At 38.2% G+C, this 26978-nt stretch overlaps 1 protein-coding gene across 3 annotated transcripts in view; it reads left to right on the forward strand.

Moving 5' to 3' along the window:
* LOC149922562 (acetylcholine receptor subunit alpha-like 1) overlaps positions 1 to 23800 on the forward strand; it is an 87027-nt gene extending 63227 nt beyond the window's left edge. For 2 of the 3 annotated variants that reach the window (XM_090162686.1, XM_090162688.1), the window contains 5 exons: positions 6866 to 6975; positions 14711 to 14891; positions 15472 to 16058; positions 16145 to 16400; positions 21964 to 23800. In XM_090162686.1, coding sequence (XP_090018812.1) covers positions 6866 to 6975; positions 14711 to 14891; positions 15472 to 16058; positions 16145 to 16400; positions 21964 to 22161 — 1332 coding nt within the window. In that variant the 3' untranslated portion in view covers positions 22162 to 23800. The remainder of the gene's footprint in view (positions 1 to 6865; positions 6976 to 14710; positions 14892 to 15471; positions 16059 to 16144; positions 16401 to 21963) is intronic. The other variant, XM_090162687.1, reaches the window with a different exon arrangement.
* Positions 23801 to 26978: the final 3178 nt, after the last annotated feature.

Consider the following 26978-nt stretch of genomic DNA (forward strand, 5'->3'; position numbering starts at 1 on the left):
CTTGATGATCTATTTGGTCCGAGATTCGCATATTTTTTTTTGCTCGAAGACCTATTGGTACGAGCTATTTGTAAGTTTTTAAATTTATTCTAATTTTTTAGGGTTTAGCTTTTTATCCCTTTTAATTCTGGACTAATCTTCCTATTTGCAATTTTAATCAGTAGTAGCACTGTGCGATAATTATCGTACGTCTAACAACGCTGTTCGACTAATACCATAATCACCCACGAAAAAAGGGGGGATAGAACCTTTACTTTATTTTTAGTGGGGTGCACCTGTCTAAAATTACAAAAACCCTATCCCCGAAAAATGGCCAGCCCCAACTTAATTTATGGTCGTCGGGGTTGGGGTCGGGGTCCCCGTACGAACACACGAACACTAGTTCCTGATTAGAGTTTGAGACAAAAAACGGCGGGAAAATTTCATGGAAATTGATGCTTTCAAACTAATTAAAGAATTCCGTAATACAATGCCTGTACTAAAATATAATACACTATTTTATAAATTAAAATTACTGAGTATTAAGTAATAAAAACTCGGATAACAAAGAATAAATATCCTATATAAAAGCTTTTTCCTTTAGAAAAAACTCATTTTGAGACAAGCGCGTAAAAATGCCGAAACATTTCGGAAGGGGGGAGGGGAGAAACGGTTCGTGTAGTTTAGTTTAATCACCGGAAAATGGCTAAATAAAGGCGTAGACCATTATCTAAATAAATATTATCTTTTAATAACGGACTTTCCATCATGTAAGAGAATTTCATTTATCTCCTCAAAATGCGCGCGCGGCCTTAGAATTTCCAACCATTATAAAATTTCTAAAACGACGGGGTGCTTTACAATATGGCTTAAACGGGGAGGTAATACGAAACTAAATAACGCCTAAACGATATTACCCGAAGGCTGTTCTTCCTCGAGGTACGATAATTTCGTCGCGCGTCTAAGCTATACGGAAGGAATGGCGATTTTGAAGAAGGGAGTCATTCTTAAAAGGAAACGGGCGCCAAGAAAAAACGAGACAAAGTGATTAACGCTGTCACTGGGAAAGAGGAAGCATTACCCATTATAAATTCGAGACTTAACGGCCTGGCTAAACCTTCTTCCTACGGAAAATTTTGACCTGAAATTTAAAAAAAAATAAAGAAGTTGACGGCCGTTAGAAAGAGCCTTATACGGAGCACTTTTTAAATGGAAGGTTTAATTAAAATAAACCATGTTTGCCATCGTTTTCGCTCCTCTCTTTCATGTCCCGAGTTTTACGTCGTCATTTCTATATTTATCACGTGCTTTATCTTTGATGATTAATCTTAAATTTAATTAGCTTTAGTAATTATAAAAATTAAGTTCAAGGTTTAAATTTTGTGTCTTAGACAGTAACGGTTTGTTACCGTGGTTTCGATGACTTAGGTTAACACTTTCTTCCCAATTAAAATTAAATTAGACAGAAGTAATAACATATTAAATATACGTTAAAATAATGTCTGATGCAAAATAAAATGGACTACAAACTTAATAGTTACAATTATTTTAATAGAAATATTTCAGAACTTAATATTTAAATTTAAAGTTAAAGGAGCACAGTAACGTGACTTTATCGGCCACTCTCTACCTAAAGTTCCAAAATCCGGTATCTCGAAAAGAAAATTTGTTTAAAAAAATATTTAAGTTTTAAAATGTAATATTACTCAATGCTTTTTCAAAAATATAAAATAACCGATACCTTTGAACTATATAGGAACTATTTTTCTCATTTTCACCATAAATAAACGTTGAAATTCCAAAAAAAGAAACACTTAATTCGAGATACCTCCCTTTGTAACTATGAAGAAATAGGCAACCCTTTAAAAAAAATTGAAACCAAAGACAAACGATTGGACAGAAAACGGTTGATTTTGCTATTAAAATAGTGGTGGTAAAACAACGGCAGACGAGTAACGCCATCTATTGATCAGTGAATGAAGTTAAGCGGGTGTTTATTACTGTTAAATATCAAAAAATTTAGTAGTCACAGGTAACCTTAATTTAGAGTATTTAAAAATTTTTAGGCTTACAGAAAATCACTCCATTGAATCCAATAAAAAGGATTAACCATAAATGATATTTTGATACATTAGCCAATCACGATGAAAGAGAATAACACCATGGGCATTTAAAAGCGAAATCTATCACTAGATTACAGTATATGTATGTAGAGAAAGATAGCCAAGATAACATTTGAAAAATATTAAAATTTGTAAAAAAAAATGATATCTAATTTAATTAGCTCTGAAAACATATCGCCAATCAATTGTAATGAGACCCATAACGTTCTAGGCAGCGATTCTTTAGTTTGATATCGAAAACATTAACGAATTTGCTGATTAAAATTGTTAGCATTAACGACTTTGCTGATTGAAATCGCTACCATTAACGACTTTGCCGATTGAAATTGCTACCATTAACGTTGCCATCGAATAAAATTGCTACCATTCATATTTATTTTGATTGTGATTTAAAGCATTAACGACACTATCAACTTTCATCCAAAGCGTTAACGACACTTTCAACTTTGATCTAAAGCATTAACAACACTTTAAACTTTGATCGAAAGCATTAACAATACCATCAATTAGGATTATAACCATAATGGAATTCACTTGCAGTGGCGTAGCCAGGATTTTGTTTTCTGGAGAGGGGAGGGGGACACTGAAAAAAAAGTAAAAATATTTCTGCGTATGACCCCCACTGTTCACTTGGAACATTTCGATTTGAATTTTTACGCTGGTCTAAACGTTCACAGAGAGTAGTGAATCCATCTTAAAGGAAATATGGACTTAATCAAAAATCGTCTGCTAACACGCGCCACAACATGATTCGAACATAACTAGCTCCAATCATCCCCTGGTGTCGAAAATGTACGTCATTTCCTATTCATCATATCATATGTAACATAATCACTCATAAGTATGCCATAAAAGCATTTTCGTTAATGAAACCTTGTTCACGGGATATGACGTAAATTACGTCACTTACAACTCCGTGACGAAATATGCGTCATCAACGTTACTCATGGGAAACGGAAGTTAGTGAGAATTCCTCGTGCGTTTCTGGCTTTGCCCATGTCAAGTTTAGCTCGTGCCTCGGTTTCATTTCCATGGTAACCTTTTCAATAGCGCATGGATTATAAGCATTTTTGCATTTTTGGGTCCACTCAGTGTATGTTCTGCGTGAAACAAAGTCTCATTGAATTTTTTTCAATGGAAATATTTTACAGAGGCATACTTATGAGTAATTATGTTACATATGATCATATGTAAAACGTTACTGAGAGCTATTCGTGACACAGACACTACCCTCCGCAATTGTTCATGTTCTTACTCTCACGTATCACGTACCCTTTGATTGTCTTATGTGACGACGTCAGTAAAATATCTCCCAAAGAGACACACTTTGAGAGCAGCATTATAGACTTATGGTATGGCTACGCGTGGAAAAGGAGATAACCTCCCAAAAGCCATTTTAACACTCGCACCGTCCTTTTAACTGGATGATCCGTTTCCGGCGCCATCTCTAGCCCGCTCATTAAACGAAAGAATACGCGGTGTCCTAGCACGTGACAGACGTTATAAAGCCTCTTACAAGTATCTGGTAGCAACCGATACCGAGCTAAAGCGGCGGAGGTACCTCGAGTGCAGTGCACCGCTCTGTCAGGGCAGATTCACTTTTTTTTTTGCTCCGTATACTTTCCGACGTATTATTATTATATATCAAGCACCGCTTAACTCTGTCGAGAAACGCTAGAGGGCTGCAGCCACCGAGCCGCGAGATTAATAACCACCCTCCCAGCCAACCAGCCAGCCACCCGACAAGGCAAACTATGACATTTTCGCGCGTATAGGAAAAACGATTCCCAGCTTCTAAAAAAAAATGGTCTCGAAAATCGACTATAGTACGTAGCAGGGTACTATAAATTTAGGAGGCTCTTGACAACTAATAGGGTTTAGCGCACGTTGGATGTTATTTCGAGCACCCAGCGCCATCAAACGTCGGAAAAAATCCCTTCCAAGGCGGAACCGGAAGAAATTCCGCTGGTCTTTGGCTCGGTCAAGCAAAAATTTTCCCAAAAAACGCGAACTCTGGGGGCTATCGCGCTAAGTGTAATGTTCGTCATTTTACAAGGGCCAGGAATGTAATGGCGAAAAGGCATAAACATCAAGGGTCTTTCGAAGGATTCGCCCAAAATGAGCCCTAAAATGATTTAACTACCAATTTCTACTCGAGTCTCTTCTCATTCGACGATAAAACGAAATAAATTTCACTTCGAAAATAGTCTTCATTACGAGATTCTCCACGTAACATTAAGCGGGGTTTCTCGAGGAGAAATTACTCTTGGAAAATGTAAAAGGTTTCCTCAGAAACGCTAAAGAAAGACGCTTTTTCAAATTAACGACGTTTATACTGTTAAATTAAGTTACTTACATTGTGAAACATTTGAAAGTATTGTAAGTAGGTTTATAGTGCTAAAAATTTAAGACGCAACGCCCGTTAACTAAATATGTGTTTCAGTATTTTTGTCGAAAGCAGATTCTATTAAATATTTACATTACAGGGGTGAAAAATAAATTAAATGCTTAGTATTTCTTTTTCTGATACTAGATGGCACTCCAGTTACTGAGCTTGAGCCTACCTTATTACTCAAATGGTGTATTGTAGCGGAGATTTCTTTAAAATCTATATGTGTTCTTCATAAATAATCAGCTAGGCTAATAGTAAAGGCGCCATTTTAGGCGTAGGAGGGTGGCGGCAAGAACTTCATGCCACGTGAGCTAACACAGGAAGGGAACACTACAATGGGTTGATATTCTCACACTTGCAGAAACCTTTCTTCCCTTATCGCCGCCAAACAAATAGCTACTTCATGATCTCTAATGCAGCACCTGGCACCACCTAAGTAAAGTTACCTTGGATATAAGAAAATAAAGGCTTGAAATAAAGTCTCGTGAAATTAAAACCTAAACTATTACTTGAAATGGATTACTTCTTATTACTTACTTATTTAATAAACACATGCTATATGACACATTCCAAATAAACACGTGCCACCAAGCATGCCCCTCGTCCCATTATTAAATAGAAGCGGGAAAGCACCATAGTGTTGTGTAGCGCCATCTACAGCTTAAAGTAAAAATATTCCTCATAAAAAAACTTCAATTCGCGACCGAAAACTATTACAACGCCTCCTTTCTTTCGCCATTGAAACCTAGATTGGTAGCGGCTAAAGCAGACGCTATTAGTTTTTCCTCATCTTTATTCGTAAATTTTATTTTATAAATAATGATACTTGCAATTTAATATAATTTTTGCATCGTTTATTTAGAAAAAAACGCTCTTGTGATATTTTAATTTGTTTGTAGCAGACGCTAGAAGATAGGCTCTAGCTCGGAGAAGCTTGTGCCGATACGCCACCTACACTCGCTTAGGTCGCGAATCTACAATTCATTAAGCCATTGCATTTGAAAGTGGAAAACTTTATTGTCAATGCATGTTAATTAATGCTTTGGTCGATATATTATGAAATAGTCTCAACATCGGTAACTTTTATAAATAAACTCCACATGTTCATATTTTGCCATAGACTCAACATGTTCATATTTTGCCATAGACTCAACATGTTCATATTTTGCCATAGACTCAACATGTTCATATTTTGCCATAGACTCAACATGTTAATATTTTGCCATAGACTCAACATGTTCATATTTTGCCATAGACTCAACATGGTCATATTTTGCCATAGACTCAACATGTTCATATTTTGCCATAGACTCAACATGGTCATATTTTGCCATAGACTCAACATGGTCATTTTGCCATAGACTCAACATGTTCATATTTTGCCATAGACTCAACATGTTCATATTTTGCCATAGACTCAACATGTTCATATTTTGCCATAGACTCAACATGCTCATATTTTGCCATAGACTCAACATGTTCATATTTTGCCATAGACTCAACATGTTCATATTTTGCCATAGACTCAACATGTTCATATTTTGCCATAGACTCAACATGTTCATATTTTGCCATAGACTCAACATGTTCATATTTTGCCATAGACTCAACATGTTCATATTTTGCCATAGACTCAACATGTTCATATTTTGCCATAGACTCAACATGTTCATATTTTGCCATAGACTCAACATGTTCATATTTTGCCATAGACTCAACATGTTCATATTTTGCCATAGACTCAACATGTTCATATTTTGCCATAGACTCAACATGTTCATATTTTGCCATAGACTCAACATTTGCAACTTTCACCATAGGCTCAAAATGTTAATATTTTTGTGCGTTTTTTATTTTTTATTTTTTATTGTTTTGCGTTTGTAGAGTGTTTATTGTATGAGGACTTAATAGTTTAAATGTTTTAATTTCGTAACTTTTCATAACTTTAAAACGCTAAAATTGTTGGCTGAGCTCCGGCCCTGTGTCGGAGCCGCCCTGTTATAAAAGGGTGTGTAACTACGGCAACTAATAAACCTGTAAACCTGTAAAACTGTTAATATTTTACCACAGACTCAACATGGGTAACTTTTACCATGGACTCAACATGGGTAACTTTTACCATAGACTCACATAGGTAATCTTTGTCATAGACTCAACACGGGTAACTTTCACCACATAATTAATAAATTTATAAAATATCGGGTCAAGGTACAATATCAAATTTAAATCCTACAAATGGATTCCCTCATTTGAAATAAATTTCTTATTTTTACATGGAGCTAATAAGTATTCATTCATTGGAACACATCTGCTAGATATTTGTCAATTTGATAATAATATTGAATAATTAAACAATTTAATTAATCAACAGGAATGGTCGGACCACAAGCTGCAATGGGACCCCGACGAATACGGAGGTGTGCGTCAACTGTACGTACCGGCTGAACAAATTTGGCTGCCCGACATCGTACTATACAATAAGTGAGTATAATTATCATAGGACGAATATTTTTAGCTGTTTCTGGAGCTGAAATGGTACTATTATCAAACTATTCGTTTGTATCTGATGGTGATAATTACTACACTTTCTAATCAAGATTAAAACGAGAGTTTATGCGGAGTAATTGGATTTGGTGGTCGTCTCTTTGGGTTAAAATATCTAGTTACACTAGCCCGAAATCCAAGAACGGGCGAAAAATATTTAGTATCCACTTTTTAAAGGCGAACAGCCAAACTTTTCCAAATATGTCCTTATTTCCGTATCAAAAGATAAACAAGACGTTCAATATACTAACACGTACCTTTTTTTGTCTTGAAAAATTAGCTTTTGGCCCAAAAAATTGAAACGAAAAATAACGCCAGGTGTTTGGGTTAGAATTTTCGCCGCCATCTTAGGGGCTGCCGCCAGCGCCCCTAACCCCGTATGAGCGATTTGCGCACTATCCTAACTTTTAAAATCGCGCAATTTAGGCTTAAGTCTCTTATAACTGGAACGCGCCGCGCGTGCAAAACAAATTTTTTGCGTCTTCAGCAGCGCGCGCTTTTACGTTGTTTTTCTGTCTCACCGACTTCTCACCAGGTGTCGCGGCAGACGCGCGCTTTTCGATTTCCCGAAATTTCTTTATTTTATTAAAAATTAACCACTCAATATTTTTTGATGCGGTTTTCGCCATAAATTTTAGTTTTTAATGGGCTATAGGGCTATCTAACTGGTTAAAGCTTGACCGTTCCCCTTTAATTTGTAACTCTTTCTACCCTGGCATTGTTATACCAAACCCGAATTTAATTCGCAAGGACAGAATTGGGGTAGAATGACATCAAAGTGGTACACTAGCTACCCTACCTTAGTATCCGAGGACCTCAGGCGAACAGTATCCGCTTAAAAGAGGTAAAAACCGTCTTAGTGAGCATTAAAACGTAAGACGAGCTCTATTATGTAAAAGTATACGAAGAATCAGTGATGCCCGAAGACTATATGTATATAAAATGAGGTGATCATCAACTCTCTGTGCCGGGTCAAAGGAAAGCTAGGAAACCACAATTCGTCACCTTTCAAGCGGAAGTAAATTGCCTTCGAAATTGGGGATTTGAATTTTTAAGGAATTCCATATCCCTTCTCGAAAAATAGCCGAGGGGGAGGGGGCTAGCTCCAAAACGATGGGGTTTATATACGATAAATCAGGGTCGCTTTACGCTCTCGCGACGAAACGGTGGCGCCTTATCGCGGCCACCCGAGGTACTATTACAGAGAAGAGAGTCCCGCCGGAGAATATATTTGAATTCATCCCTCATAAATATAATATGAGTAAAGACTTGGAATCCTGGCTATTTTATTAAAATTCCGAAGACGTTGTATCTAAGAAAGGGTCTTAGGTTGTATCGACCTAAAACCGACCCGAATGATCACGAAAAATATATAACTCCGAAGAAAGGCTATCATTATTTAAATAACGTAGTATCAGTAGACCTAAATACGTGTTTCTCTAATATTAGCGACAACGAAGCTAATATTAACTATCACTTAGCAGTGGTTGTAGGTGTGATTTTTAAACATTTCATAGCAATTTCTTACAATAACGGGCGTAGCGAAGAGTGTTTTATTTTACTGATTTATTCGACAACTCCAGTCGAGCGGCGGTATGGCTGGCGGAAGATGGGTTTTGGCAACTCAAAACTGACTTTGTCAACTCTATAAAAATTGTCGAGGACAGCTCCCCCTTGCCACAACCCATGGCTACGCCCCTGATGACAGTATTCCTACAGTCTAACAGTGCTTTATCCGTTTTGAGTATGAAGGGGCTGAAAGTTTTCACAGATTTTAAATACATGGATACTTTACTGATTTATCATTTGCATTTCAAAACAAACCATTATACAGGGTGGAAGCCTCAGCCGTGGTCTAGCCTCGGTACTTCTCCTAGTACACCAGAGTGCTGCGGGTCGAACACTTCTACAGGCGCTGGTATTCTACAAATAGACCAATGGCATAATTAGAAGCGCATCTTTGTCCAATCGCCCGAAAAAGCATTTGGCGGATGCGTTTCTAATTCTCCCATTGATCTATTTTTAGACTAGGAAAAGTACCGAGGCTGGACCACGACTGAGGCATCCAATTATCCCTTTGGTCTATTTTTGGCCTACCAGCGCCTGTAGAAGTGTTACACCCGCAGCACTCTGGTGTACTAGGAGAAGTACCGAGGCTAGACCACGGCTGAGGCTTCCACCTTGTATGCAGTAAAATAGCAATATTTCATTGATTGTGTAAAAATTATCACTTATTATAATACTATATTTTGAAAAGTACGCCCTTAAAGTAGGCCACAATAAGCTACAAAATTTTCTGACCTGAGATTTAAAAAAATGCCAAAGCAAAAGAAATCGTGTTAGCAGTGATGCCAGTTTATTTAAAATGGTGGCGCACACATTTTGGTAAGAAACAATGTATATCTAAATATACACTATATTCACGTAAGTCACCTTAGCAATCTGAATCTGGCTAGCCATTTACACTGCCTAATCATGGTTTGTAAAAAAGGTCTATAAATATATACAAATTATATTCGAAAAGCAAACATTCAGTTGTTACGTGCAAAGTTACATTTTACCAAAAACAAAATGGTACAATCTTCAAAAGTTAAATAAAAAACGAATTCGAAGTTAGAGCTGTGACGCGAGTTTTAACTTCTATTTACTAATATTCCTGGAAAAATGTGCGACAGCGAAAAGTTTCTTTTCTCTGTTTATCCATCCTGAACTGCAGAAACATTTTAATATCTTGAATGTGTCTCGCCGCGAGAAACTAAGCCTTGGGAGGAGTTTTCGGGAGGACCTTTCCTTCCAAAATCTAACTTTTATTACTTAGCTAACGGACGGCGACCGTCACCCCTGTTTGGAGATTGAAGAATACCCAAAAGCTGCGCGAGTTTTGGAAGGAAAAAGAATGATTTTTTATATTATTTCTGGCTTGCAGCTTTCTCATTTGAAGATTCCATATTCCGTCGCCATCTGCTGCCCCAGCAGCCTCGAAAACCTTTTTTTCTCCCAACAGAACGGGATACAAACACTTTTTTATCCTAACCTTAAGTCTTAGCTATCCTCGTGATTATGAAGTCACACCCTCGTTTTCGTAGTCGCAAACGTTGTATTAAGGTTATATATTACAGTCAGAGTTTAGGTGGATTTTACGATGTATTTAGGGGGATTTTGGTGGATGCAAACCGAAAGTTGCTTTTAAGTCTCAAGGTGAGAATTCTACCAAAATAAATCCATTGATACCCCTTTGTAAATTATATATGTGTACACTTGGAATGTCTAGTTCTAAAACGCCATCTTGTTGCGCATAAATTCGCTTTGAAAAACAGGCAGGGGTTTTAAACTACGCCGTATGCAAGGCGTAATACGAGTTTTCAAACTCATGGGGGACGTTCACTTGGAAAATTAATTTACAAGAAAATGGATTTTAGAAATGCGGATTCGTTTGCACAAAAAAGTTCACGAAGGTTTTCAAATGTTTGATCTAGTTATGCATATGCATAAATGAATGTATTTACATGGCTAAAAAGTATAAAGGAGTTAAGTTAACTTGAATTCGAGCAAAGGAATAATGTCATATTACAGCTCTAGCGAAAAATTCCGCGATAAATTATGGGAATTATCATTGGCATTACATTCAGTGTATACATCTACAATTTCTTGGTGGAGCTATTTCGGCTAGGCCAACTTGTTGGGTAGTGGGTGTCGGAGTAACGAAATCAAAGAGGTTTTTATTTCGGCGGCGTTCGGGAAAGGAAAAAGCGTGTCATTTCGGGCCGCTTTCGTCCCCAATACGCCGACAATATAACTGGAAAGCGCGAACAAAGGAACGGCTGGGTTATTCACCCCTGTTCTCAACGTCTAATCTGGCAGCATCGCGTCTTGATTGGGGGAAGTGTTAGCTCGATGTGACGGACGCCTGCCCCCTTTCTCCATAGAAAGCGGGTATCTTTATTTGGAATTCGTGAAGGGGAGAAAAATCTCGTTTTTGAAAAAGCTTTTTTCCCTCTCTCTTCTCGTTGCTCCAAAAAACTGATTTCTTCTCTTATGGAAAAGGATTTTTTTCACTCTGGGAGCAAAGTCTGCTTGGGTGAAATCGTTCTATGCATCGACGATTCTAAAAAGTCAGTCGCGCCACTGAGTCACGAGCGAAGGACGATGCTGCCGCCCAAAATGAAACTGACTTTAGCGAAAGATTGCGATGGATATCGCCTAGCGCTGGTCGCGATCAAAGTTGCCAAGCCTGATCATCTCGCGATGTCACGGATAACGATTTTCCCCCTTCAGTATATTAGTTTCTAATTTATAAACTACAATCTTGCATGGGGCGTAGATTAACAATAAGTAGAGCAAAAACACGAGTGAGGAGTAAAAACGCGAACAAGTAAAGAGACCAATAAGTAGGGGAGAAAACTAAGCTTTAATGGGGAAAAATATGCGGTACTTCTGCCAATAGGCCTTCAAGGCGAAAAACTTTAATAACAATAAGTAGGGCTCGGCGTTCGGATAAGAAATTTCCCAATAATTTCTTTCATATCCATATCCGAAAATTATCCGAATAAAATCTTATTTGTTGCATATTTAATCGTATAATAGTCGCGAATATTAACCATAATTAAACAGTTAATCGAATTTTTTATGATTAATTGAAATTTTGGTGGTTAATTTATCCGTTTCCCCGAGCTCTAACAATAAGCTAAAACGATTGACCCCATTCAAAAACGCTTGTAAGGAGAACGTAGGTACGTAGACTGGTCATCTACGAGGGTAGGTTTACAAGTATACACGCTCTTGGCGCCATATTAAACCATAATTTCGGGCCTTTAGAGAGACGTTATTTAAATTTATGGAGATAAACTTGATAGAAGGGCCTTTATAGGTTTAATTTATCTAATGCTTAACTTTAAATAAAGCTTTATAGAATGGAAATAAATTCAAACATCATTTATTTTATCTATTAAAGTACCTAAGCTTTAGCCTCCCCAAAGGTTTTGGATATTCCATTTCTAAAATGTCTAGCGTAAACTTTAGTAACGCATCAAAATAGAGACATCAACAGACGGTGTAGTAAATCGCGCTGACAACCGGCTCCTCGACCGGGCCTTAGAGAATCCGGGGGAGGAGGAGAGGAAGGTTGTTTCAAATCGCGTAAAGAGCTTCTTTAGTTAGGATATAAACGCTGCGTTAAGCTTATAACGCTCTATTTCATATAGAGAAAAGCATCGACGAGACACCAACCCTCAAAAACTTTGCAACGCCAGCGAAAAAAATCCTCTTTCGTTGGCTGGTCGTGCCAACTGTCTGAGAGATCAAATACCTACGCTTAAACGATTCCACGTTCTTATTTGTCTTTACAAACGATTTTTTTTCATCCCAATTCTTACGGCGCTCTCCACTCTCCGGAGATTTTTTTCGTGTCGTTGGATCCACATTCTCTTTATTTTTACTCCAGTTCTCTCGATAGCGATTCCATAGACGTCCCGGGACGTGTTTGCCCAAGGAAGCCTTATTTCACGCTCCGCAGATTCAACTCTCTGCCAACTCGGCCTATTTTTATCTTGTTTTTTTGTTCCCTTCCTACATGTCCTTGTTTATTTCTACCCTTTTCCCCCACTGGCACGATTCGGAATAGAGTGCGTTCCAAAAAAGCCCTTTTTTCCCAGAATGTACACGCCTATCAGTTTTCTCGCCAAATAAAATCAAATCTTAAAAACACTTTTCCACTGTCCCAAACTAAAAATTATGCCCCAAAAGAAGAAACGTTACCTGTGTATGTTTGTTGTTATTACAAACAGGTCCAACGAGATAGTGGAAGCTAGGAGCAACAAACACAAGGAGAACGTAGCTAGCCTTTAAACAGGCTAACGAACCTTTACTCGGGCTGGAAGACAATTTCCGAATTATCCCCTTCTGACGGCAGCAGGCGCTAAAGCGTCTAACCAATGAAAACTGTACGCGATAAAATCCACTGACTTTTGACGGTATGCGTTCTCCTTGTGTGGGGTGCTGTGTTTGTTGCTTCTAGGTGGCAGGCCCGTACAAACGAAAAGAGGCCCGCGCCGCCTCAGGGCCAGGATTTTTAGAATCAATATCATCTTCTAATCTCACGGGGCCCGTTAACGTAAAAATTTTGGGCCCCTGATTTTAAAGTGGTAGATTACGAACCGTGATCTAAGGTGGTACAGCCGCATCGGGACCCGGTTCCCGTAGGGTCGGTCCTAATGCTAAATACCTTCACCTTCGAGTTCATTTGTAAACTAGCCTAATCAAAATGGGCCAGTGTTAACATTCTCAAACTAGCACCGCCAATTCAATCGTACGTCACTGATTACAAGTACGATAGGAATCTTAAACTGACAATTTTAGTTTGTTAGAAATTTAAGGAATTAAAAATAATCGAGTGCCTAGTTGACACGAGTAGACAAAAAAGAGTTCTCGTCACCTAGCTCATTTACTATCATCGCAATTGGGATAACTCTTGGAGAAGAGACGTTGTTTCTGCGGAGGTGAAACATTCTGAACCCCAGCTCGGGAAGGGAAATTTTCGTCAGATCTCATCTAGTGCCGCCATCATTTAGAGGAATTTGAAACTAGCAAAGTCATTTGTATCACTAGATGTCTTTAAAATCGTACGTCGGACTAAAAATTACCTCGCACTCCCTTCATCCCGGGCTTAGGTAAGTACAACCAAAGATAATTTAAACTCGTACCCTAGATTCGAAATACACACCTCCCGCTGGAACTCAGAAAAAAAATTCGCTCCGTGGTTTGCCCCTTACCGCAACCGATGGAGCCCGATTTTTCTGAGGTCACGTACCGGAAAAGGTTAAACGCTTCGTAACAAAACCGTCAATGGGAAAGCACTCAGTATTCGAATCTAGGGTACGAGTTTAAATTATCTTTGGTACCACCTATGATAGAGGTATCAAACTTTCCCCTCCAGAACTACCTTCGGTTCTCCAAGGATAACTTAGATACAAATATTCCCGTCATTCCGTCATTTTAAAAAAGAGCATTACCAAACGGAAAACAAATTGGAGGGATGAGAAAATGACATCAGCAGTCCTTAAACTTGAAGAGCGCCATTTAGTTAAGATAATAGCGTTTGTCGGAACGGGAAAGCGATCACTTCGAGGAAAGATAAAACAGTCCGTGTTAAGAGAAAATCGAGGGGAATTTTCCTTATTCTTCGTATACATCAAAGCCGCGGACTCCGAAAGAGCTAGTCTTCGGTATTAAGGATTTTTGTCGCTTTGATAGGGAGGTATCCTTAAATTTCCTCCCACCCTCTTCTACGAACGAGAGACTGGGGAAAAACCCTCCTTACTTAAATCGAATGCCCGGAAGCCGAGGAACGGAGATAAAGAATCAGAATGAGAAAACCTGCCGGGTTTAGAAAAGAATCCACCAAATAAAGAAAAACCTTGTAAGCCTTGGGGGAAAAAACGGGACCCGGTGTATTGCCCGAGGGAAAGTACTATAATGGTCAGGGATAATAAAGGACAGTAAGACAAACTCGGCGGCGGTACCAATCTCGTTTCCGAGCAGTTTTTCTAAGCCGCGGGGTCCTCGGAGACGGGTGGTTCGCTGGGGTGCGGGTATCATTGAGACAATGTAAGCGTACCCGTCTATCGCGGACAATACTGTCACGCGTGAATACGAGATTCTTTTCATTAACTTGCAGCGCCGACGGAAACTACGAAGTAACAATCATGACCAAGGCCATCATTCACGACGATGGCAAAGTGGTGTGGAACCCTCCAGCCATCTACAAAAGTTCTTGTACCATGGACGTCCAGTACTTCCCGTTTGACAAACAAGAATGCTTTATGAAATTCGGATCTTGGACCTACGATGGGTTTCAGGTTGCACTTTTAAACTGTCTTTTGGATTCATTTTAAAGCGAGTCTCGGTTGCGTTCAAAGTGAATAACTAGAAAAATGGATTACGCCTAGCGACAACTTTCTTATTTGTTTCATTATAATAAAAATAATCAGTTAGGCTAATACCCAAGGCACCACCTCAGCCCTAAGTCATCATGCGACTTTTAAAGATATTAATTCAGGTGACCGGGTTACAATGCGTAGGAGGGTTGTGAGTTGATCTCACCGTCGCGACGTTTTGTAGTAAAAACCAGTCCTTAGATAAACTACATTATACTTACAGGTAAGTGGACTTTAACCTTTATTATATTTCCCATTTAAATTAGATTATTATTATTATCATTATGAAGGGTTTGCGACCACCCTCCAACGCATTGTAACAAATGAATTAATGGCTTTAAAAGTCGCTTGATGACATAGGCCTAAGGTGGTGCCTTGGGTATTAGCCTATAACTGATTATTTTTTATTATTTATAAAGGATTATTATATTGTATTTGACGCAGCCGACACTCGCTTTATGGTATGTTGAGACTAATAACGTAATGTCAAACACGATTTCAGGTGGATTTGAAACACATTCGCGACATTAACAAAACAAATTTCGTCCCAATCGGGATCGACCTGAGCGAGTTTTACTTGAGCGTCGAGTGGGACATCATGGGCGTCCCGGCGCGTCGCAAGGAGAAGTTTTACGCCTGCTGCGAAGAGCCGTACCCGGACATCACCTTCAACATCACCCTCCGGCGGAAGACGCTCTTTTACACGGTCAACCTGATCATCCCGTGCGTGGGCATCTCGTGCCTTTCGGTGCTGGTCTTCTATCTGCCGTCGGACAGCGGCGAGAAAGTGGCCCTCTGCATCTCCATTCTGCTCTCGCTCACTTTCTTCTTCTTGGTCTTGTCCGAAATCATGCCGTCGACGTCGCTAGCTATGCCTTTGCTGGGCAAGTATTTAATCTTCACCATGTTGCTCGTCACCGTGTCCGTCATAGTAACCATCATCGTTCTCAACATTCACTTCCGTTCGCCGTCGACTCACAAAATGGCTCCTTGGGTTCGGAAAGTCTTCATCAAGATCCTACCCAAGTTATTACTGATGCGGCCGCCTCAGTACCGAATCGAAGTCGAAGATACCAAACCCGAAAGCAGGTAAAGTCCACACGCTCCGAGTGTCAAATGAATAAAAACTATTTCGGAGAAATAAAAGTATGTCGATTAAAGGGGCTTGCCTTTAGAGATAGCGTTTCGTTTCGTAATAGGGGCAACGGCATTCACGACAGTCGGGGTCCGGACCAATATAACCGCGACCTGACGGGCGAGAGAATCTCTTCGAGGGACATCCGACGGTCGCCGGCTGAAGAGATGGTCATCCACGAGCTGGAGTCCAGTCCGGGGGTCTTGGAGAGGAGGTACCACCGCGAAATTGAGCGGGCTATACATAACGCCATGTTCATAGCTCAGCATATAGACAATCAAGACGACTTTGAGAGCGTAAGAAACTCACTATCATCCCTATCATACACAGTCAAACAGTTAGGGGTAAACGCTGAAAACGAGAAGCAATCCACTTGCCGTAATCGGTGTACACTCCAATTGCAATGACTATTGTAATCGCTCGATAATTACCCTGTAATCACCCTGTAATCGCCCTGTAATCACCCTGTAATCGCCCTGTAATCACCCTGTAATCGCCCTGTAATCACCCTGTAATCTCCCTGAAATCACCCTGTAATCGCCCTGTAATCGCCCTGTAATCGCCCTGTAATCGCCCTGTAATCGCCCTGTAATCGCCCTGTAATCACCCTGTAATCGCCCTGTTATCACCCTGTAATCGCCCTGTAATCACCCTGTAATCGCCCTGTAATCGCCCTGTAATCACCCTGTAATCGCCCTGTAATCACCCTGTAATCGCCCTGTAATCACCCTGTAATCGCCCTGTAATCGCCCTGTAATCGCCCTGTAATCGCCCTGTAATCGCCCTGTAATCGCCCTGTAATCGCCCTGTAATCACCCTGTAATCACCCTGTAATCACCCTCTAATCCCTCGGTAATCCCTCGGTAATCCCACGGTAATCACACTGTAATCGCTCTGCATTATTTGGTAACCGTTCCCTAATCACCCTATAATAGCTCCATAATTACCCTGTAGCCAGTGCCCTAACTAGGAAGATGCGGTCGCACAGGGCCCAGAAGCCAAGGGGGGCCCATAAACGAGGTTAAAAACCAATTTCTAAAATTCTTTTTTCGAAGCTGTGGTGGCGCCGAGATTATTTGGAAATAAGTAGGCCCCTCATTTTTATTATTCTTAAAGCATAATATGGCGAGTCACCGTCTACATTTCAATTTCTTTAACCATTAGAAAAATGTCAATTATTTTAATGGAATTTAAAAGTTTTTAAATGCTAGTTTATTTTTTTGGCCGCCTTTTAAATAACAAATTAAGCCGTCACTGAAAATCAACTGGATCATTTAGGACCCTATAATAGCAGGAAATGAAGCTAAAGGGTTTGAGACAAAACTGAAAATTCAAATATTTGAAAGGGAATATAACCTCAACGCGTTATTTATAAAAGACCCCATACAATTTTAGCAAGAATTCACGAAGTAGCGCCAAAATATCTAAACCCATACGAGGAAGCGGGCAACGTTGGAAATGTTGGTGTTACACACCAAATACCTGAGGTTATATTCCCTTAAAAGCGATCAATTAGTAATTACATATCATGATATTTACGACTCACAATGTTTAGGTAACACAACAAATTCAGTTATGCATTAGACATAATTAAGCCTTTGATTATTTCCTTCGATTCAATTAAACTTATCTTAATCGTCCTATTTTTTATTGTTTTGTTAACTAGCGGTGCCCGGGTATCCAATTGATTTGTTAGGACAGGGCCTAGGCAGTGGTGTAGCGACGGTACAGCGGGCCCTTGAAGTTAGGGGGCCCTTATCATTTCCGGTGTATTAAGGGTGAGGAGAGAGTGCCCAAAAACTGTAGGTACGCTGCTATGCCTAGGACCTGATTTCCGGAGCTTGGTTAAAAATGACATTACAATTGAAAATGTGTATGCCTTATTCTCACCGTCGAATATCACGCTCACAAACTTGTGCCATAATATTTCAGATCTTAATTATTTTCCCTGCACAATTCGTTCAGTGTTTGTCTTTGTAATTTGCCCAAAAAAATAAGGAGGCTCCAAAATTGAACTTTGCACAGGGCCCAAGAAATGCTAGTTACGGCACTGCCTGTAGCCCTTTCTTAATCCCTTTGTAGCTGCTCCGTAACCCCCTTTAGTCGCCCCATAATCCCCCTGTAATCCCTCCGTAATCATTAGGTAATTGCCGTAATATATCCGTAACCTCTGTAAATTTTAACTGATTACGAAATCAGTGTACTGAAAAATGTGAAGTGTTTAGATCCTCCCACGAAACTGATAATCAAATGTAAATAGATTGGTGAGGGGGGGTTGTCTAGCGTTATAGATTAAAAAGAACAAATTAGTGTTGTAAGTCGGAAAATTTTCCGCGGAAAATTTCCCGCTCGGAAAATTTTCCGGAAAATTACCGAGGCCTTTTTTCCGGAAAATTTTCCGTATTTTTCCGAAAAATATTAAAAACGTTTTCATTCCATGATTTGTCTAATATATTGTTTGCAAATTTAAATAAAGCGGCATTTTCACCTCATTTTTTCTAATCTAAAAGTAAAACTAAACCTATAGACTAGTTTAAACTGGTTGAAATGTAACACTATTAATGTTTTGTAGTATGTTTACTGATATTAGTCATTTTAAATCGATAAAAAGTTTAAAACATTAAAAACCCTTGAAAAGTAATTTATGTTTAAATTTGTTACTTTTCCGATTTGCGAAAAATTTTCCGCAATTCGGAAAATTTTCTGGAAATTTTTCCGCATTTTATTTTTCCGGAAAATTAACAACCCTAGAACAAATCATCCGATTCTGATAGAAAAAAGCGATAACCATTTGGCTGAATAACGGTGCAAACGTCGGCTGTGGTCATCCATAAAGACGAAGAATGGTTATTCAGATAAGAAAGGTCCCCTCCCTTCGCGAGAAATAAGAGAAACTCTGGATCTGATCTATAATTCAGGTTCCATTCGTTCGTGAGATGGATGAGCCAGCCACAGCAACAATAAAGGAAACGTGGCGGAATACAAGTAGGCCTAACGCTATCTCGTTACATCGAGAACCTATTTAGGTTACTGACAACGTAAGAGTTGACTCGCGTTGAAAGGCAAGACTTACTACCTTTACCTAACTGAAAATCTCGAATCAAATTGAAACAGTAAAGCCAACTATCAGGGACGAGTTTTAAAATATTTTCGAGTGTGGTAATTTTAAAACTTTTCTTGTGAATTTCGTAATAAGCCTTTCTATAAAGTCATTACGCTTGCCGAACTTGTTTTAATATTTCGCTTTCGTCACGAGATATACGTAGGAGTTCAGTTCAGTTTCGAAGGTTAGATCTTTATAAAAAGGGCGACTCGTAGAATTTTAATTCGTGTCTTGTTCCAAGGAGGTCTGCATCAAGATGATATTTGAAGAAATTTCTGTAGGAGTTAAAATTGATGACGTCACGCAGATGAGCCTCCGTTGATTTTCAATACGATCTCATCTGGGTGACGTCACGATTTTACATAGCAACGCAAAAGCCGTAATATTTGGATAAATAACCATGCGATCGAGGCAACCTTATAGTTCCCTTTTTTACGAACCTTGGTCTTGTTCAACTTGTTATAATGTTCCACGCGCTCTTTAATATTTTAGCGTAAAAGGCTCGCGCATTTTTTTAATTTCAGGGAGCACGCGCGAAATCGCTCGAGCCCGTTTACGCTAAAATATCAAGACGCGCGTGGAACCTTTTAACAAGTTGAATCAGACATAAATAGAGTTTATGCTAGCTACACTCTTAGAAAAATTGGTGTCATGTAACCGGAAAAAGGGTTTCTTACCGATGTCCCTTATTTTCAACCCGTAAAGGTGTTATGTATAGCCTTTGTTTTGAGGTTTCATTTGGCACGGCCAGGGGTTTGATTATCTTCCATTTAAGGTTTTTATCTTGTACCGTCAGGAGTTTTTCATACATCTTCTTTAGGTTTTAGCAACAACCCTTTTAGGTTATATTGGAACTATAGAAAGTTCTATGTAACTCCAACGTAGGTGCTTAGTTAATCCACCGTAGCACCTTTAAGGTTTTACCTAGCCCCGTCATGGGTTCTATTTCAATCCATCCAAAAATTTAACTACCTCCGCGTGGGGCTTTCGTTAAAACCCTTCAAGGTTCCATCTAGTAGCCTCAAAGGCTGGTCTCATATCTTTCCTAGGTTTTATCTACCACCCAATGAAGCGGCGTGTAAAGCATTTTAAAAACACGATAAACTACAATCTACGAATATAACTCGGTTAAATTGCCAAGGAGAATGTCGTAGCAGACGACAGTTCCGACCCAAAAACGACAAAACCGGGGAAAATAATATTTCGTTCACGAGATGGCTCTGCGGGTAGGTTCAACCAAGCGGTTCTGAGATTCTCGAGTCGGGGGGATAAAACTCGAAATTTTCTTGTTAATAATAAATCAAATACTGGAAATATTAACATGAAATTTTTGTATAACCATTTTCGGAAGTCCTCTATCCATTTAAATGGTTTTTAACCAATTTTAGGGTTGTGACAATTCCCCTTTAAGGGTCAAATGGAAACTTGATTAAGATCTATTTTAAACTTCAAACAATAAAACGCATTAAGTTGTTGTGATACCAAAAGGTTCAAATATTAAATATTTGAAGATCTAGAATAAACCCATAATTGGTCAACAAACACCCCATTCTGCGGTCAACAAACACCCCATTCCGCGGTCAACAAACACCCCATTCCGCGGTCAACAAACACCCCATTCCGCGGTCAACAAACACCCCATTCCGCGGTCAACAAACACCCCATTCCGCGGTCAACAAACACCCCATTCCGCGGTCAACAAACACCCCTTTCCGCGGTCAACAAACACCCCATTCCGCGGTCAACAAACACCCCATTCCGCGGTCAACAAACACCCCATTCTGCGGTCAACAAACACCCCATTCTGCGGTCAACAAACACCCCATTCTGCGGTCAACAAACACCGTACGTGATCAAATGAAAACCCTACGTGTTATTAAAAAACCCTACCTGGTCCAAATAAAACCCTTTGTAGCCAAAATAAAACCCGAAGGTTATATGCTAAACCCAAAGGATAAAAATAAAACCCTAAGGTTGTATAAACAACCTCTTCGATGACTAAAAACTCTTTAAAGTTCTACAAAGAACCCGGGAGATCTAGGACAAACCCTCAAAACACCCTTTTTTCTAAGAGTGTAGGAGCAACAAACACAGCACCCCACACAAGAAGAACGCAACCCGTCAAAAGTCGTGGATTTTCTTGTGTATAGTTTTCATTGGTTAGACGCTTCAGCGTCTGCTGCCGTCGAAAGGGGAAAATTTGTAAATTGTCTTCCCACTTTCCGTAAAACGCTCAGCGAAAAGGTTCGACCAATGAAATTTGTACACAACACTGCGTTAGTGTGTTTAAAGGCTAGCTGCGTTCTCCTTGTGTTTGTTGCTCCTAGATGCTAGCCTCTATTGGCTATTATAGTGAAACGTCACTTTTACGTCACGAGTGACGCGCCCGATACATCTAATAGTCTAATAGAAACGCATATTTGATGAATTGTCGAGCTTAATAATTTTCATTACAAACACACAATACACAAGAGTTATTAAGTTTAGTCGTAAAACCAGATATTTATCCCCATCTACGTCCAATTTAAGTACACAAAATTGAGATTTCCTCTCAAATAGCTAGATCCTACAACCTAAGCCGTGGTAAGCCTAATCTTCTAACTAAATTGTTGTTCACAGAATTTAACGTTGCTGAACTGGAACGTGTTAGGCTGTTGAGACTTTGGTTGAAACTCGTATAACACGCTCGCTATAGACTTGCACGTTCCAGTTCGGAAGCGTGGTACGATGGCACTTAAACTCATCCATTTAATTAGATAAAGGAGGATTGGAAGTACGTAGCAATGGTACTGGACCGGTTATTTCTGTGGCTGTTCACGATAGCATGCGTGGCCGGAACGGGAGGAATCTTTCTACAAGCACCGACTCTCTACGACGGCAATCGTCCAATTGACGTTTTGTACTCCAAAGTTGCAAAAATGCAAGAGCTATGGCATGATGTCATCGACTACTAGTTTCCGATGATAATAAACTAAACAGGGACACTCCAATTATCGTATACCGCGTGTCCACTAAGAAACTATTCAGGGGGAATAAAACAAAATCTGTTTTTGCCACGAGTCACGTACCTTTTACGGAGAAAATTCAGATGACCTTGAACAATGTATTCAAGGTCATTCAGAAATTACCTCGATATTCGTTATTTTAAGCGATTCGGTTCCAATTTTGAAAGTGTTCCTCTGGGCATTTTAAGTCCAACTGACTTTGACCCAACCTAATCTAACCAATCAAAACTGAAAACGAAAATTTCACGTGCCAACTTAATATTCGAATGACTTTGACCTTCGGGTCCTAGCTCGTTGCAAAATTACCTCGCGAACCGTTAGGATTTCAGTCTAGGATCCAATTATAAAACCGTTTGCCACCGCATTTCAGGGCAATCTTCATTGATCATCCTTGCACGAGCTATGTGACCTGAAAATTTGAAATTCGTAGTAAAAACAGATTTTAAACTATGAGTGGTGAGTTGTTTGTTTTTGGAGAACACCCTGTATATAACAATACAGGGCCGCTCAATTTCATAAAGCGTGTCGTATAAATTTCATAAAATACGTGTATAGATTGTCTGTAAATAAAGTTAAAAAAAACACATCCGTACTTCCAACGCTTAGTATATACTTATAATAAATGTGTACATTTAATCGTTGTCCAAGAAAAATATGAATACAAATTCGTTAAATTATCGCGTCAAGTGAAGTTAATATAAAAAGGACGAACACAAGTTAAAAAGCCCACGTAACGTAGGAACCATTTCACCGGGGAAATACTACAAGGAACCCCAAGGTGGCAGGTTTAATAAATAAGGCTCGTTATTTTAATTTCGATTAATTGCAGTTAATTTTAATATCAATTGGTAGTCCTTTTTTTTACTTTTCTGTATATTAAATTATAGAGGGGTTTGAAAGGTTTTAGGATTCGCGCTCGAAATCACTGTTACCCGCAACTAATTAAATTTCACTTAAATAAATTGTTTTAAACTTTAAAAAAATTCTTTAATAAAATTGAATAAAGTAAAATTAAAATTTAAAGTAATAACATCCGTTTTTAACGTTATTTTAAAAAAGGTTTTTTTTTCAAAGAATATGTATCTAATTGGACCTAAAACATTTTATTTTTCCATTAATATTTACACGTCAATTTTAGTTCGCGATCTTCAGTGCAAAGTCCGTAAGTGGTGAGATCGTTGCAGCTGCGTGGATGCTCTTATTTGAAAGAAGCGCCACTAAAGCAACGGCAGACGACTAGTGCCATCTATTGATCAGTAAATGTAGTTTACAAATGACTATTGCAGTAGCCTCGGGTAAAATTGATTTCGAGTATTTTCAATATTTAGGCTTATAGAAAATCACTCCGTTGAAAAGGAGTTACGAAATATTAGAGGCATTTTCATGTAAGATATTTTAGCGGTAGCGCATGTCAATCCGTCCGTTTCAGTAGAAACTTAAGTTCAGAATATTAAAAAAAAAATGTGCCATTTTTCAAATATATATATAAAACAATTAACCGTCAAGTGTCAGAGTTAACGTATGAGAATTTTACCAGTTTAAATTACGTAATGCAGTAGAAGTAAAAAATATATTATTTTGTTCACTATTGTCTCTCCGATAAATATTACAATATGTATAAAGAAATTACGGATAATTAAATACTAAAACATTGTTGTTAAGAAATGTACTAAATAAAATAAGAAATTAATTTAACCTTGTTTTTAACGAAAACCGTAAAATTAGGTACTTACAGAAGTATATAATATAATTCTTGCGAGAGAAGTATCCGCTTAAGCCGTGCAAATGAAACACGCACCTTATCAAGATGGATCAAGTTGTCCAGACCAAGTATCATCCTGGTCCAGACAAACAATGGAAGAATTCACAGCGTCACAAGGAAGTCAAATGAATAAATAGCATTATCTAAAAATATTTACTAATTTATAAGTCAAATTTAATCTATGTAATAATTTTTAAATTGTATTTCACCCCGAAATGAATACTTCTTTGGTAAGAGTAGATTATATACTATTGGTATATTCAATACGGTATTTATATAATGATTAAGTAACATGAAGGATAAAATAATCCGAGCGTTTCTACATAAAATAAATATTTACAAAGCAGGACTTCGAGAGCACAACTCGTACAAAAGAAAATAAACGAATAGCCAATGATTGGCCGGAAAGTCGAAGTAAATTAAACAAATAAAGGGTTTCATTGTTTTTAAAACGACGAAATAAGTATAAACAATAAATATTATCGAGCTTGACGAAAGCTTTCACAGTTTTTATACAGTCAAACAATACAGGTAGATTTAAAAAAATAGAAAGCATTTTTTAATTTATTTCGACCATTGCATTTTAATTTGTGTGAAAATGTATAAGACCAATCCAATGTTCCTACGAATAATTTTGCTCAAAACGTTTTTCTTATATACTTGTTATTAACATATCATTAGTAACATTTACGTTGATTTACATTCATTTTACATTCATTATTGTAAGCGATAGAAGTGTAATAATAATTTTGGTTTCATAAAAGCAAATACGTTTTATCCTATTTCCCTTATTACAATTATCGGTGCTATAAGCTGTAAGAACAAAATATGCCGAATAAATTAATACATCGTCATATTTATTGTAGTTAATTTATTTTAAACCTATTTTTCCAGATTCTAAATGTAGAATTATCCTACAACGTCAGTCGACACGAACACTATACGAGCGTATGTTGGAATCAAATAGAACAAGTTGACAAGCCAAAATATACCTCTCCTCGGAAGAGTTTTTAATTTTCAGTGAAGCGTAACTCTATCCGTGGTTCTGCGGTAGAACGCTCACCTGTCGTTCAAAAGGGCTCGAGTTCGAATCCCGGCCAATTAAAAAGTTATACTACACCCAATGACAAACGAGGGCGCTCTTGGAAAAACCTTTTCCCTGATTCTAAGAAGCAGTGATTACCCTTTGCCCCGAAAATGCGAACACGTTCGCAGGCCTGAAAGGCAGACCCACAGACCGACCCACAGACAGACAGACAGACACGGTGGTTGTATAACCCCTCCTAGGTTACAAAGTTCCCTCGGAGAGGTAAAAATCATAGAAGGTGTTTCGAATAGTTTGAACAGGATATATTATCAAAAAATAAAACGAGTATAAAACCAAAATTTACAGCTAGAGAACTTTATCCTCGCTAAATAACAGTTGCGTTATCTCAACCGCATAATTAGGATAGATAAAATACCATATTATCTACATTTACGTCCAGATTTTATCAGATCAGTAAAAATGTAAACCAATCAGGGTTGGCACAATTTTGCCAATGGTGGAAAAAACTATATTTTTCCACGTATCGTTTTCCTGTTAAAAACCGTGTGGAAAATCATACTTCCATGGTTTTTTCCACCTCTAGACTCTAGTGGCAAAATTCAATAAAAAAATAAATAATAAAAGCAGTATATTATTCTATTCTATTCAGTCTTCTTCTGGCCTTTTTTCATCTCTCCTATTCGCAATGACCAAATTAGTCACTTAATAGATATAGCAATGATTAATTTAGCATGAAAAGAGTTTTTCCACTTTTTTCCGGTTTTTACCAGTTTTTTCCAACCCTGAAACCAATACTAGGTAATCATGTTTCAGATGCCACACAGTTATTGTTTTTACGAAATTTTACATATTCCCCGAATAAATTTCTTTAAAAATTTTAAATTTTGTTTTTGTGAGTTGCTTTACTTAACGGAAAAGTCAGATAGCTGTTCATCTAGCTGAATCTGATGAAAATCATTACAGCAGGTCAGCTCAGATAGGTTACTTGAGATCCAATACCATTTACGTCCCGATTTTGTGAGATCAGTCAAAATGTAAACCAATACTAGAGGAGCAGGTTTCAGATGCCTCACAGTTAGAGTTTTTACATATCCGTATAAACATTATATCTGTTCATGTAGCTGAATCTGATGAAAATCATTACAGCAGGTCAGTTCAGATAGGTTACTTGAGATAATTTAGCAGATACAATTCGAGATCAGATTACTGGCTGGTGAGAATATAAAAGATTACCTTCAGATGTAAGAAATTTACAACATAAATGACTTGATCAGTTGGTCGTTAGGAGCCCTTATTTGTCGTTTCCTCAACGTTTTTGCACGAATACAACGAGGTGAGATTTTAATCAGGGTCCGGATCGGAGTCGGGACAGAACAATCCTCAAAAATCTATTCAATCAAATTCAAAATAATTGTAAAATTGTAGATTTATAAATTATTCTAGTTCACCTCTAAAGTAGAATGACAACGTTTCAAGACTTGTTTTTCAAATTTTTGCCTCGCAATCTAACGAATTGAAAATGTTTTCTTCAATTTGTAATTTTACACTACGTTTAAATTTAATTGAACAAATGAATAACGAATGTAAGAATTATTTATTAACCTTTAGGAAAAAGGACTTCCTTTGGAAACCCTACACTCTAAGAAATTGGGGTGTTGTTTCAAACCGCTTTAACCCCATTTGTACACTTTTTGATGAGTCGAAATTTGACACTGTTAGCGAGACTGTTAGAGGTGTTTTATTACCAACTTTTCAGTGTTATCAAACCCCGAATTAACACCTTTACGATATATTTATTATGAAATGAGATTTAAAACTCCTTTTCCACATTATTTAAACACTTTTTAAACATTCTTCCCAGTTGGAAACACAAAATATTTCCAATAACACACCATTGAAGAGTCATTTTACACCTTGTAAGCGTTAAATATCACTTTTAAACGTGTTAATCCGCCC

This window comes from Leiobunum rupestre, chromosome 11, assembly GCF_980474605.1.
Source record: "Leiobunum rupestre chromosome 11, qqLeiRupe1.1.hap1, whole genome shotgun sequence".
In the NCBI taxonomy this organism is placed as follows: domain Eukaryota; kingdom Metazoa; phylum Arthropoda; class Arachnida; order Opiliones; family Sclerosomatidae; genus Leiobunum; species Leiobunum rupestre.